Source organism: Salvia miltiorrhiza, chromosome 2 (genome assembly GCF_028751815.1).
Source record: "Salvia miltiorrhiza cultivar Shanhuang (shh) chromosome 2, IMPLAD_Smil_shh, whole genome shotgun sequence".
NCBI classification, from domain to species: domain Eukaryota; kingdom Viridiplantae; phylum Streptophyta; class Magnoliopsida; order Lamiales; family Lamiaceae; genus Salvia; species Salvia miltiorrhiza.
The window spans coordinates 45,584,647-45,599,088 of record NC_080388.1 but is presented as its reverse complement, the minus strand read 5'-3'; the positions used below and the strand labels follow the sequence as shown (position 1 = coordinate 45,599,088).

The 14,442-nt window shown below is 41.1% G+C and overlaps 1 protein-coding gene and 1 pseudogene across 1 annotated transcript; one reads left to right on the top strand and one right to left on the bottom strand.

Annotated features, from left to right (window-relative positions):
• Nucleotides 1–1,732, bottom strand: LOC131009601 (protein DETOXIFICATION 12-like; annotated as a pseudogene).
• Nucleotides 1,733–3,124: 1,392 nt separating this feature from the next.
• LOC131009600 (uncharacterized) lies at nucleotides 3,125–7,162 on the top strand. The gene is made up of 5 exons (XM_057937015.1): nucleotides 3,125–3,663; nucleotides 4,110–5,414; nucleotides 5,658–6,022; nucleotides 6,251–6,450; nucleotides 6,521–7,162. The coding sequence occupies exons 1-5, from the start codon at nucleotides 3,125–3,127 to the stop codon at nucleotides 7,160–7,162; spliced, it is 3,051 nt and encodes a 1,016-aa protein (XP_057792998.1).
• Nucleotides 7,163–14,442: the final 7,280 nt, after the last annotated feature.

Below are 14,442 nucleotides of genomic sequence, written 5' to 3'. Positions count from 1 at the left end.
AACAAAAAAAAAAAACACTAACTCTTCTAAGTAAGAGTCGGCCGTTCAATATGTAAATCCACATATTTAAATTAAATTTCCAACTAATTATGGATTAAACTTTGATCCTGGACAAACAACACAAAATAGTTAGGCATCACACTCCAACTCAAAAAAGGCCAGACATCGTTGAAATCGTCCTGGAAGGAGTTGAAGAAATCTGCATCGGCCAAGCGGTGGACGTCCAAAATTGGCCTCTTTGAGCGACGGCTGCCGCACCAAATTGTGGATTTGGCAACACTCCTGACAGCAACAATATTATCTCAAAAGACCACCATTCCAAGCTGTAAAAATACCATATGAATTTAAGACCAATCCAAATTTGAAAAGATAAAAACAAAAATGAAAGCAAACTCAAACTCACCATACCATGGCAGCAGATGGTATAGCAAGCTGAAAGAATTCCCTCATGGTGACAAGCACATCCCATGACAAGGGAGCTCGTGTTTCTCGGCAGGCAGGCGAATACATAACATAAAGCACAAGCAGAACAACATTAAACCAAGAGGATATGGCTATGGAGATAGCAGCTCCAGAATTTCCGAGATAGAATCTGAATATGAAAGCCCAGCAGAGAGGTAGCTGGAAGCACAGAGATGCTAATGAGCTCCAAACCATAGGGAAAATAATGCTCTGGCTCTGCAGGTAACGAACAATGCACTGAAGAAATACGTTGGGGAACAGCGTTGGCGAACTTCCCTGCTGCAGCAGAAATTGAAGGATCTTGGCCCGTCACAAGCAGCACTCTCTCCGTCATGATGAAGAAAAGAGATAGAACTACATAAAAAAAAACAGACATATGATTGCACCATAAGTAAGAGTTCCCACTGTTTTGTATTGCTTAGCACTGTATGCCTGGCCGCATAGAGTTTCCAGAGCACTAGACATCCTAATCTGCACAGTATCATTCACTTAATTAACCAACATCTAACATGTCATTCTATTCTACATGAAGCAAAGCAACCAAGTTGTAGCAATTGGAACTATGTTACGTATAGCTAGAGATTTAGGTTAGTGTGACCAGATCAATGGATAGAACATATGATTAAGTATTTAAAAGATTATGTGATCAACTATAGGTTCAAAGTAAATGATACAGTATTTTGTATCTATCTAAGCATCCTACCACACATAGTAAACGCTCAATATACTTGGATGATGAGGCAATGCCTTGTCAATGTTGGTTTTGAGTGTAGAGTTATTTATAATCTTTCATTTTGGGAGGTGAATTCGGTGGCAATTCCTAGAAAGCACAAAAAATTGATAATGAAATTTGGAAATGAATAGATGACAACTTACAACGACACTGAATCTGGTGACGTTGCAAAGAGAGGTCGCGATGGAGGCACTGGAAATGGAGAGTTGGTCAACGTGGCCGAGCATGAACATGGGCGAAACCTGCAGTAGAAACTACGACACCGTCACCACGATCATCGACAGAGCGATCCAATTCACACGATTAACCTCCGTCGTGAAGGCGATTTTCCTCGTCGCCGTCGAGTGGACTCGAGAGTTGCGAGCTCCGCGTCTTGATTAGGAAACTGAGAACATTTCAATATCATAATGGTAATCAAATTCCTTTTACACAGAGCCAGAAATAACAAAATTGAACAGCTTAAAAGATTATATTTGTGAAAGCTAGCAATGATGAAACAAAGGATCGGAGTAACAATTCACAATCAATCAAATTCATAAAACGAGACAAAGTATCATTCAACCATAAAGAAAAAATTGGCAACTAAGCCCTAGCACGTTATAACAATCACCACACAAAAAATTGTCTTTCAGAAGATAATTCCAAAGAAGAAAAATGAATTGTGCAGTGAATTGTAGAGAGAGAAAGGTTGACTTGTGAATTTGAATGGAGAGAGTTTTGCCCTAACCCTAGTTTTTCCCTAGGCTGCCGTTCGTTCTACGGCGACTGACGATGGACACCGGCCGGCGTGATTTCGTCCAGTATCAAACTAGAGACAGTCTCAACCTTCTTTCGGTCTCTGCTAATTTTGAGCAGCACTCTAAGGCTCAGATGGATGCTTCCGGTTCTACCCTCCCTGTGGCGGCCCAGACTATGGTTGAGGACTCTCGCCAGCAAAGGCGTGTTGATAATACCAGAATGGACAGTTCGAATAAAGAGGGTTTGGCGGTGGATAAAGAGGATTCGTTGAACAATAGAAACTCGTTGCATGGCAAAGGCGTCGATAATGGTAAGGGTTTTTCTTCTTATGCGGACATAACGGTAAATCGGGCTCCCCGTCGTCCCGATCTGCCGGCTCATCCTTTTCATGCTTTTCGGCCAACTAAAGAAGGAGATCAATTCTCCTTTAAGATTCCTAAAGAGGAATATGCTAAAGCTATTCAGGAATTCTCTCATGCCGTGATTGGTAGACTTCTTCTTCGGAAAGGAGATAAACCGAAACCTGCGTTGGTAGTGAAATAGGAACTTCAGAAGATATGGAAATTGCGCGAGGACTGGCAGCTTATTCCCTTGGGTAAGGGATACTATACTATGGTTTTTAAGAATGCCGAGGACAAGTCTCATGTCAAAGAAAAGGTGTTGTGGGAAATCTTTGGTGGTCACATTCGACTCAGAGACTGGGTGAGGAACTTTGATCATTTCAAGGAACATTCTTCCTTGGCTAATGTTTGGGTGAGAATTCATTATCTCCCTATAGAATACTGGAGGCCGGAGCTTCTAACTGGAATAGGGAGGTTTGTTGGACATCCTCTAAAGATTGATGGGGCTTCGGTTACACGTGATTTCGGGCAATATGCTAGGCTGTTGATAGAGCTTGATATGGCAAAGCCTCTATCGCACACTCTCCTTATTGATGGAGAAGACAATTCTTTTCATGTTGAATTCACGTATGAATACTTGTCGTTTTATTGTTCTAAGTGCAAAGTCACTGGCCATTCTTTGGATAAATGTCGCAAGAGCAAGGATAATGGAGGAGGTGCCAACAAGGCTGATATGCAAAATGGTGAACAGCAGAAGCAGCCGCAGGTCATGTCTAAGTAATGGCATCCTGTGCAGACTACAGCGGACGAGGGAGATGCCTCGACTGGAGTTGACACTGCGGGTTTTACGATGGTTTCTAGGGGTGGAAAGGCGCAACATTCCACTCCGGGATCGACTGATCGGCATAATAATGAGGTAGCTCTACAAGATAAGGCGCGAGATGCCTCTGGGAGTCGATTTGCTGCGCTACAACAGATGAGTGAGGACCAAGAGGTGCGGGGTCCGGATTTGCTGCATTCTATTCTTCAGTCGGTGCCACATTCAGTTTTTGACGAGCCAACAATTGAGGATGGCTCTGATCAGTGTGAGAATCAGGGTGATGTGGGGGATCAGCTGGTCGAAGATGTTGGGGAGGATCAGGATCAGTTGGAGACGCGAGGGAATTCTGATGAGGTAGTCCAGAATAACATATCACAGAGGGTGGATAGTGATGATATTGCGTTGGAAAATGCGATGAAAGCCCAAAGACTTGAGCAAATCTTGGCTATTGCTAAAGCCCCGATGCAAGTTAATACTAGTAAGCGTCGGGGGCGTCCAACCAAACAAGAACAGGCAGTCCGAGCGGCAGGGAAAATATCTAAGCAGGCGGAGGATTGTATTAAGACGAGGTTAAGGAATTCGGGTGAAACGGGGGTCAAACCCCGGGAATTTATTATTGACAACAGCAATAGAGAGAGTATTAAAGCTATGGATAACATTGCGAAGGAAAGCTGGGCTGATGAGGTGGAAAGAAGCGGACTATTCTCCGCGAATTCACAATATTAATTATGAATATTGTTGTTTGGAACGTCCGGGGTTTCACGGATGAATCCAAAAACTTGTTAAAGGAACATTGTCGTTCTTTTTCTCCTATTTTGGTGGGTTTGATTGAGCCGAAGACGGCGTTTCATAGAGTTCGTCCAAGTTTTTGGCACTCTTTGAATTTGACCCCGATACATCAAAACAGTCGGGGTTCTATGTGTTCAAATATTTGGGTGCTGACCCATCCCTCTTTGGTTGTTAATGTTATTTTTACTTTTGCCCAAACTGTGATTGTTGACTGTGTTTGGCAAAGCTGGGGTTTTCGCGTTGCTGTTGTGCATGGAGCAAACAATCATGTTGACCGTAGGTCTCTTTGGGGTGATCTCTCGCGCTTCGCTTCGGGCCGCACGATTTTTATTGGAGATTTCAATGCCGTCAAGGGCGCCCATGAACGCCTCAGTCTGGTCTCCCCGCATAGGGGTTCCTGTCTTGAGTTTTGCAATTTTATTAATGATGTTCAAATGATCGAGTCTCCAACTGATGGTATAAGGTTTACTTGGTCTGGTAGGAGGTTTCTTCCGCGGCATGTAGAATCCATCCTTGATAGAGTCTTTTTTTCGCAGGAGTTTGCTTCGGATCATTCTCCGTTGGTGCTTCAATGCCGACGTAACGTTCCTATGGGCCGTGGGCAGTTCTGTTTTTTGAATATGTGGACCCTTCATCCTAATTTTATAGACATGGTGTCGGCCTCTTGGATTACTTCTGTTGATACTTTGTGTCCGATTCTGCGAGTTATGGTTAAGCTTAAGAGATTGCGAGCTAATATTAGGGTGTGGAATAAGGAGATTTTTGGGAATGTTGACGCTGCTATTGCTCGTGGTCAAAGGGACCTGACTATAATTCAAAATAGAGTTTCGGCAGAAGGTTATTCGGATGATTTATTTGAAGCTGAGATTAGCTGCCAAGCTGAGCTTAATATAGCGCTTACCAGGAAAAATAGTTTGTTACAACAAAAAAGTCGAGCGTCCTGGCTGAAAGATGGAGATAGAAACACTGCTTTCTTTCACAGAATAGCTAAGTTTAAGAAGAGAAAAACGACGTTTAACAGACTTTGCATTGATGGAGTTGATGTGTATGATTCGGGGGTGATTGAAAGGCATATTATTAATCACTTCTCTTCGTTATTCACAGATGATGGGAGTCCGCTGGAGGAGCAATTGGTGATTGATGCTTACGTTGATTCGAGTATTTCTGAAGCTCAAAATACTATGCTTGTTCGAGAATCGGATGAAAGCGAGATCGCGGCCGCGGTGTTTCGTATGGATGCTAATAGCACTCCGGGTCCGGATGGCTTTTCTGGAATGTTCTTTCAGAAATGTTGGAATGTTATCAAGAGTGATGTGATAATGGGGGTTCAGACGTTTTTCCGCCGCTCTTATCTGCCAGTTGGATGTAATGCTAGCAATATGGTTCTTATTCCTAAGAAGGAAAATGTGAATACGGTTGCGGATCTTAGGCCTATTGTGCTCTCTAATTTTTTCTTCAAGATAATCTCGAAAATTTTGGCGCTCCGACTCAATGCGGTCGCTGCCTCTCACGTTTCTGATAACCAGTTTGGGTTTATTAGCGGCCGCAGCATACATGATTGTATTATGCTCAGCTCTGAGGGCTTTAATTGCATGCAGCGTACGGGCCGAGGAATGAATATGGCCTGTAAAATTGATATTCGGAAGGCGTTCGATACTATTCGCTAGGGTTTCATTATACAAGTGCTTCGTGCCAATGGTTATGATGAACGTTTTATTCGATGGATACAGATCATTTTTAAATCAGCGAGGCTCTCTATTTCCTATAATGGCAGGCTCAGCGGTTATTTCGCGTGTTCTCGAGGGGTGAGACAAGGGGACCCCTTATCTCCTATTTTATTTGGGATCGCTGAAGATGTGTTAAGTCGAATTCTAAGCAGCTGCGTGGAATCTAGACGCTTGGTTCCCATGGGGTTTAGTCGTGCTTCAGATTTTCCGATGCATCTTTTCTATGCGGATGACATCATTATCTTCTGCAAAGCTACTGTTCGTAATGGCCAGAAAATTCAGGAGATTCTCAGCTATTATGGTTCTATTTCGGGTCAGAAATGCAGTCAAGAGAAGTCAAATCTTTATTTTGCTAGACGTGTTCCAACGGATAGAAGGAGAGCTATTCGTCGTGCGTTGGGTTTCTCTATTGGTACTTTACCAATGACATATTTGGGGGTCCCTATCTTTGTTGGTCGACCACGCGCCTCCTATTTTATGCCGATTTTGATAAGATCGTGCAAAAGTTTGCTAGATGGAAAGGGATTCAACTTTCTATGGCGGGAAGAATGTGTCTTGTGCAGTCGGTTATTCAAAGTTCAATCGTACATTCGATGATGGTGTACAAGTGGCCTAAGGCTCTACTACACACGCTTGATAGGAAATGCAAAAACTTCGTGTGGACAGGGAGCACGGATACGAGGCCTAATTGTTCAGTCAGTTGGGGACGTGTTTGCTCGCCTAAAGAGGAAGGGGGCTCGGGGTTCGTTCCTTCACTTTGATGAATCAATCGTACTTAATGAAGCTGGCATGGAGAATGATAAAAGGTCAGGAATGGGCGCATCAGATTCTTCGGTCCAGGTATCTTAACCAATTTGGTTATGCTAAACACTCGATTGCAAATTCCACTATCTGGATTGGTGTAAAGCAGGAAGTGGACCAGCTGGTGGATAATACGTACTCTTGCATTGAGCGTGGTGATAGCACCTATTTTTGGAAATATGATTGGCTTAGGTATAAATTGGTGGATAAAATTCGGATCCCGCACTACATGCATGATTTTCTGAATTTTTCGGTTCAAGACTATTTCTATGATGGAGTTTGGCATTTCTCTACTACTTTTGTCAATCGGTTCCCGGAGGTTGTCGCTGATATACTCTTACTACCTATGACGGGGGATTTTGATCGTAGATACTGGAAACATTCTGTTAAAGGGGAGGTCTCGGTGGCTCTGGCTTTCTCGAGTATAGGCCATCGTTTCCCTCAGGTGACTTGGGGTAAGTGGATTTGGGAGCCGTTTATCCCGATTCGACGATCCATTTTGTGCTGGAGAATCATTCATGGGCGCCTCCCTACTTTGGATGCTTTGATTCGGCAAGGTATGATTGCTCCAAATGGGTGTCCCATATGCTTTAGAGATAAGGAAACTATTAATCATGTTATGTGGCAATGTGCGAAGGTGCGCCTCATCTGGAAAGAGTACCTCTCTTGGTTTGACAAAGATGTCATTTTGGGCTCTCTTGACATTCATTCTTTTCTTGTGGAGGCTTGGAACTCGTCTTTCAGCCCGTAAATTCAAGCTTTTTGGAAAGCTGGCATTATAACGACCATGTGGAAAATTTGGGATAGTCGGAATTCTGTGGTGTTTGATAATGCTCGTTTTGAGTCTCATCCGATTCTGGCCTTTGTGAAATCTTTCTTTAAAGAGATGGATAGAAGTTTTGCAACTCTTGGCAATAGCAATAATACATGGTCGGATTATTTGATCACTAGGAAACTAGGTGTTGCTACTCGTCCTGCTCCCCCGCCTCGTATGATTGAAGTTTACTGGTGGCCTCCGGTTAATCAATGGATTAAAGTTAATACCGACGGGTCGGCTCTGGGTGCTCCGAGCGCTATTGCGGCGGGAGGAGTCTTCAGGGATAGATGGTCGGTGGTGCGTGGTTGTTTCCACATTAAAGGCGGCGTGGGCTTCGCCTTCGAAGCCGAGTTGTTGGCAGTTATTACGGCTATCAACATTGCTCATGATCGAAACTGGTTACACTTGTGGGTAGAGTCAGACTCGATGTATGTGGTACATCTTTTACAGTAGAAGTCGTTGAACGTTCCGTGGCATTTTATAGCGTCATGGAAGGGTGTCATTAGTCGTCTCCAGAACTTCAATTTAATGGTGAGTCATATTTATAGAAAGGGTAACAAGCCCGCGGATATTATGGCCAATGGTGAAAGGCAAGAGGGATGGTGGCCCTTGGCGATTCCTGAGATCAAGCAAGCTGTGGCTGCTGACATGTCTACGCACAACCATGTTCGCGTGGTCTGAGCATGCCTGGCGGGTGATCTCGATCTTGGAGGATCGGAGGTTGGACAGATGGGAGGTTGGTTCCGGTGCATGGAAGTTGGATTTCAGCGAGGAGTTTTTGGGGTCTGGTGCTGCATGGAGGTTTGTGGGAGGTGCTGGTGTCTTGAGCCAGTTGGGCTGTTGGTGGATGCTGGGTTTATATGCGGTCTTTTGTCATACACCTTGCGGACGTGTTTTAAATGTGGCTTCTGGGTGTGGCATTTGTTCGAGCAGGTGGGGAGCCGTTTGTTGGATGGTGGTGAACTCGAACACTTCGAGTTTGACTCTGTTTTGGGCGTCGTTTTGTCTGGTGCATGGGCTGTCGTTTTTTCTGGTGCATGGGCTGTGCGTTTTGGCCTTTCCACGTCTTCGACGACGGCGTCTCGCCGGCTGTTGGGGTCCACTCGAGCTGCTGCTGGAGCTTCGTCAGTTTTGGCGGATGATGGTGCTTTCCCAGCCGAGTTCTTCTTATGTTTTGCTAATTTTTGATGTGTCGTTTGTTTTTCCTAGTAGGTTGAAGCCGAGCTACTTAGAGGTGATGGTTTGGCCAGAACCTTTGAAGTTGTCTCATTCCGCTTCGATGCTAGGGTTGGTTTCTTTTCCTACGAGTACTCTTTTTCCTTTTAAGGTTTTTCCCACGCGGGTTTACTTAAAAGGTTTTAATGAGGCTCGCCCGTAGTTTGCTCTCTCTTGTGCTCTCACGGGTTTTTGTTCCTTTTCTCTTTTAATATAAGCTCTATTTAATAAAGTAGAGAGAGAAAGGTTAGCAGCAATTCCCCCTATTTGAATTTGATTTCAGAGAGAGAAAGGCTTCGCCAGCAATTCCTCACCTCTGAATTGTGCCACCATCGTGCCTCCACTTCAAGCTCAACCCTAGATCTGCGTAGAAGATGACCGAAAAATTGAAAATCGGCAACAAGAACGCCGAATCGCTGGCGGCGAAGGGGGAAAACCTCGCGGAGCTCGAAGCGGCGGGGGGTGAAGCAGGAGATGGCGGAGGCGACGAGGCCGGGGCAGCGGCGCTTCGCCGACGATCTGAGCTCGAAGGAAGAGAGAGAGATGAGGGGGGATGGAGAGTGAAACCGTGAAAGAGGGAGAGGAGATGAAATGGGCTATTTTAGGCTGAGGGGCATTTCTGTCCTTTCAACCACAAAGTGGACAGTTTTTATTATTTTTATTTTAGTGGACATTTTTTATCTTTACAATATGAAAGTGGACAGTTTTATATATTTACTCTTATTTTTATCTTTTACTTCTTTATTTTTTTAGTTTATAGATATAATGCATTTTTTTTTCATTTTCAAGTCATTATGTGTTAAATAAAATATGCAATCTATATCTTCAATGAAAGCTCATTAAATAACATTTAATTTGATGTATAATATGTAAAAATTAGATTTAAAATAAGAATGTTATGATAATTTAAAGTTATAATACACAATAAAATTTATATTTATAAATGATATATTTTCCTTAAAAAATTAATGATATTTTACTTGAACTTATAATCGTATAGCTTTTTAATATTATCAAATTATGTATTTTTATTTATTTTATATTAAAAATTTATTCATAGCATATTATGTAATTATCATAAAATGATAACATATTATTTATTATAATTTGTTTTAAGGAAAGTGATTAGGAGTAAATTCCACATCAAATAATAAATGTCGATTTTTCACCTAAATATTTATTAAGCCCACGATTGAGGATAAGCCCATGAGCCAAGGGTAAAATAGCTCATACTAAAAATAAGGAGTTGAGCAAGCCTCTTCTAAATTTAAAGAAGGGGGTTCACGGTATCCTCCAATATTAGGGAATAAAGAGTAGAGTTGGATTTTTGCTCACACTTGAATACATTCTTATGCCTAAATCGTGAAAAGCTTAGGAGTGCCATGGTGGCCCATACAAGACGCCTCAAAATCACGAGGATAAGAAGATTGATTGAGTGCCACGGTGGCACCATAGGATGCCTAAGTCACGAAGGCACCCAAGTCATGATCTCGGTCGAGAATATCAAGGCATCATTCACGAGGTGCCCAATTCATGGAGCATATCAAATGCCACAATGGAGAGTGCCACGGTGGCATCTCCAAACATCAAAGTTTTGAGCCCGATCAAGTGTAATGGTAGAACTTGCAAGGTGCTTAAGTCATGAAGAATGACCAAGCGCCATGGTGGCACTTGCAAGGTGCTTAAGTCATGAAGATTGAATTAAATGCCACGGTGCACCCATGCGGTGTCCAAGTCATGAAGATTGAATTAAGTGTCATGATGGCACCCATGAGGTGCCCAATTCATGAAGATTGAATTAAGTGCCATGGTGGCACCCATGAGGTGCTCAAGTCATGAGGATTGACCAAGCGCCACGGTAGCACCCGCAAGATGCTCAAGCCATGAGGATTGCTTGGAGCCCGTGGTGAAGCCCGCGAAGAGCTCAAGTCTTGAAGATTGATCAAGGGACTATAGTAGAACTCCCAAGGCGCTCAAATTACGAAAAGGGATAGAAGCCACGGTGGAGCTTACGAGTCACACGAGTTATGGTGCCATTAAATGCCACGGTGGAGCCTGCGAGTCTATATCATAGTGGAGGTTATCAAATGTTGAACCCAAGATCGAATTCGCCAAGACTGAAATTAGAGACGAGCTTGCCAAATACCTTACCTTCTAAAGTCCAGAGCCGGAATTACCTTCCCACCCTCACAAAAGCTGCAAAAACAGTTACAACATGAATGAAGGGAGCTGATTACAACGGGGAAGTCAGCTTACACGCGGAGTACGTGAGGAGCAGATTTTACAGTTATACCCCTCTGTGTGATTTGTTCATATAAATAGAGGAATCATCGTCACTTTACATTCATTCTATCTTCAAGATGAAAATTAATACAAACTGAGTTCTCTCATTTTTCCTACTTGTGTTTAATACTGGGGTTTTAATTCCATTTTCTCTTTTATTCTTACTTATTACTTTGATGTGTTGATTCTTGATTTATCAAATTGAGGTGGCACAATAAATCTGATGTATCTATGAATTCAAAATCCTTACCGCTTAGATGTCAAAAGATCTAAGTTAAAAAGTCCTAAATCTTCACATCTCTCACGCTTAGGGAATTTGAGAATGAGCGTGAGTTGTTGCCCATGGACATGATTATCTCAATTGGGAGCCCTAAATTGCTGAAGATGCTAAGATGTTTTGAGGATGAACAAATTCGTTGTTGGATTTTGAGAGCCGTAATTTCGTATTTGAAGATGCTCATATGTTATTTTGTCATAAAACAATGTCATTTCATACAATTGAGAATGACGCCGTTTTAGTTCGTAGATGATTATGCCACGCTGGAAATTCAGTGGTCCAACTCAACTGTGCACACCCGTGAAAAAATAAGCAAAATAATTATAATTTATAATTTAAAAATAATTTAATTTTTTTTGTTAGTTAAATGAGATTATTAAATCAGTGTTCCTTAAAATAAATTATAATATATACTAATATATAATCATTTTATGATAATTGCATAATATGCTATTAATAATATTTAGGTATAAGATAAAAAATAAAACATAGTTTGATCATATTAAAAAACTGAAATGTCGGTTCTAATTTTAAGTAAAATAGCTTTACATCTTGAAGGAAAATATTATTGTTTATAAACATAAATTATTTTTAGAGTAAAATTTTGGAATAGCCAAAATGGATCATAAAACACAAATTATGGCCACTCATTGAAAAAACATAAATTTTGGCCATTTTTATAGCTTTGGGACGTTTTTGCCCTTAATTGGGCGGACTGGGTAGGGTCAGGAGCGCGGATCGCGTGCTGAGTAGGATCAGGCACGCGGGTCGGGTTAGGCACTTATGGCACTATTAGTGCCATAAGTGCCAACGAATTTTTTTTTTACTCCCCTTGCCCTGTCTACCGCCCCAGACCCCCGACCCCACCCACCCCCAAGCCAAAAACAAAAAAAAAATTACTCCCCCTAGATAAAAATAAATCAAATTTTACTTTTGTTATTTTATTTTATGACACTAATAGTGCCATAAGTGCCAACGAAAATTCAAAATAAAATAAAGTAAAATGGTCTTTTTAGCACTTATGGCACTATTAGTGCCATAAGTGCCAAACATGCAGAACAAATATTGAAACAACAACATCATCTAAACCCTAAATGGAATATCTAAACCCTAAATGGAATATCTAAACCCTAGGGGAAGTGTTTAAAAAGTTCCTTTTGGCTTGGGGTGGGTGGGGTCGGGGTCTGGGGGGTAGACATGGCAGGGGGAGTAAAAAAAAAAAATTCATTGGCACTTTGGCACTTATGGCACTAATAGTGCCATAAGTGCCTAACCCGACCCGCGTGCCTGATCCTACCCGGCACGCGACCCGCGCTCCTGACCCTACCCAGTCCGCCCAATTAGGGGTATATTAGGCATATTGCCTAATTAATGGCCATAATTTGTGTTTTTTCAATTAGTGGCCAAATATTGTGTTTGCATGTTCAATGTGGCCATTTGACACCATTGTTTCTTATTTTTATGTATTACAAATTTAAATTATCATAACTTGCTTATTTTAAAGTTATTTTTTACATATTATACATCAACTTAAATGTCGTTTTATGAGCTTTCATTAAATATGTATATTATATATTTTATCTAACACACAAATACTTGAAAATGAGAAAAATGCATTCTATCTATAAAATAAGAAAATAAAGAAATTAAAATTTTAAATAATATATTACACAACATGATTTGGCGGTTTGTATTAATTCCTTAAATTGTCGGCGGTTTTCTTGTTTTTATTTTTAAGTGGAGTAAGATATTGAATTTGATTTTTACTTTTTAACTGCTTATTTTTTTCAATTTCAATTACACCCTCCTAATTGAATTTATTTACATTTACTTCTCTTTTTTATATATATAGATATAGATTTTTTCAAGACACGATAGAACAAGTCGTTGCATGTTCGAGACGAATCTATATATATATATATATATAGGGTTAGGCTAAAATAAGAACTAGAGTTAGGATATAAATTAAGAACCAATCTAAACCAATGGATCTTTGCAAATCAACGGCCAGATCTCCACTCATTTGATTCATATAACTGCCAATTTTTTCACTAATAGGATACTATGGTAATTTCAAGTTTTAAGTAATTATCATGGCCTAAATTAAGGGGATCGTGTATCTCATTTTCTGTTGAAGATTTGATAATCTTTATATCGTCGCCCGCCTCGCGGCTCTCTCGATCTTCGCCGGCGGCGACGAAGCCCTAGTAAACCGCCTAACCCCTGTGTTGAATTGCTTGGGCAGAGTGTACTACATGGGCGGCGCGGGGAAGGGGCAATTCTGCAAATTAGCGAACCAGGTGACCATCGCCTCAACAATGGTGGGACTGTGCGAGGGATTGATCTACGCGCATAAGGCCGGTCTGGATTTAGATAGCTATTTGAGCGCAATTTCGACCGGCGCGGCCGGCTCGAAATCGCTGGATTTGTACGGCGACAGAATATTGAAGAGGGATTTGGAGGCAGGATTTTACGTGAATCACTTCGTCAAGGATTTGGGGATTTGCTTGAGGGAATGCCAGAACATGGGATTGGCGCTGCCTGGGCTGGCGTTGGTAACTATGAGGATGTTGGTTGCACAAGCAATGATTTCAAGAACTTGTACACGATGAATAAAAAGTTTAACTTCAAATCTTACACATGCCGTGATGAAAAATTCATCGCATGAATATTCACGTTGTTACAATTAATATGTATTAATATTCATGTTGTTATGCAGATTATTCATGCGTACGCATTAAAATATTCGCGCCATACTTATACTCGCAATATGACACATCTGTATAATGTGCTAAGCCAAAATATTCATGCGTAATTACAATATATTCACACACCTTCTCAATATGTTATAGACGATTACAATATATTCACACACCTTCTCAAAGTTTAACTTCAAATCTTACACATGCCGTGATAAAAAATTCATCGCATGAATATTCACGTTGTTACAATTAATATGTATTAATATTCACGTTGTTACAATTAATATGTATTAATATTCACGTTGTTATGCAGATTATTCATGCGTACGCATTAAAATATTCGCGCCATACTTATACTCGCAATATGACACATCTGTATAATGTGCTAAGCCAAAATATTCATGCGTAATTACAATATATTCGTACACCTAACTAGTCGAAAACAGTGGATTCGAGTGTCTGATGCACGTTCCTTCCTCTGAAAGTTTAAGTAATATGTATCAGTTCATATGGGAATAAAAGAAGATTTAGGTGAATGCATTTAAACAATAGCAATGATTATCCAGTTCCCAACTGTATTGTAGATTTAATCGATTTTTTTCTAAATATCAAGATACAATTCACGCATTAAAGTTGGGTTAATCAATCAAAATCGAATCTTTAATTTGGTAGGTATCCAGACGCCAAAATCGGAAGAGTTATGATGGTGATATGGAAAGTCAACAGTCAATATCGAT

What these genes read in the sequence shown, in the direction of transcription:
- LOC131009600 (XM_057937015.1), top strand. Translation starts at nt 3,125, where the DNA reads ATGGTTTCTAGGGGTGGAAAGGCGCAACATTCCACTCCGGGATCGACT. An exon ending in GTTTCTGATAACCAGTTTGG is followed by an intron (nt 5,415 to 5,657) that starts GTTTATTAGCGG and finishes CTATAATGGCAG; the next exon opens with GCTCAGCGGTTATTTCGCGT. An exon ending in TGCGTTGGGTTTCTCTATTG is followed by an intron (nt 6,023 to 6,250) that starts GTACTTTACCAA and finishes CACGCTTGATAG; the next exon opens with GAAATGCAAAAACTTCGTGT.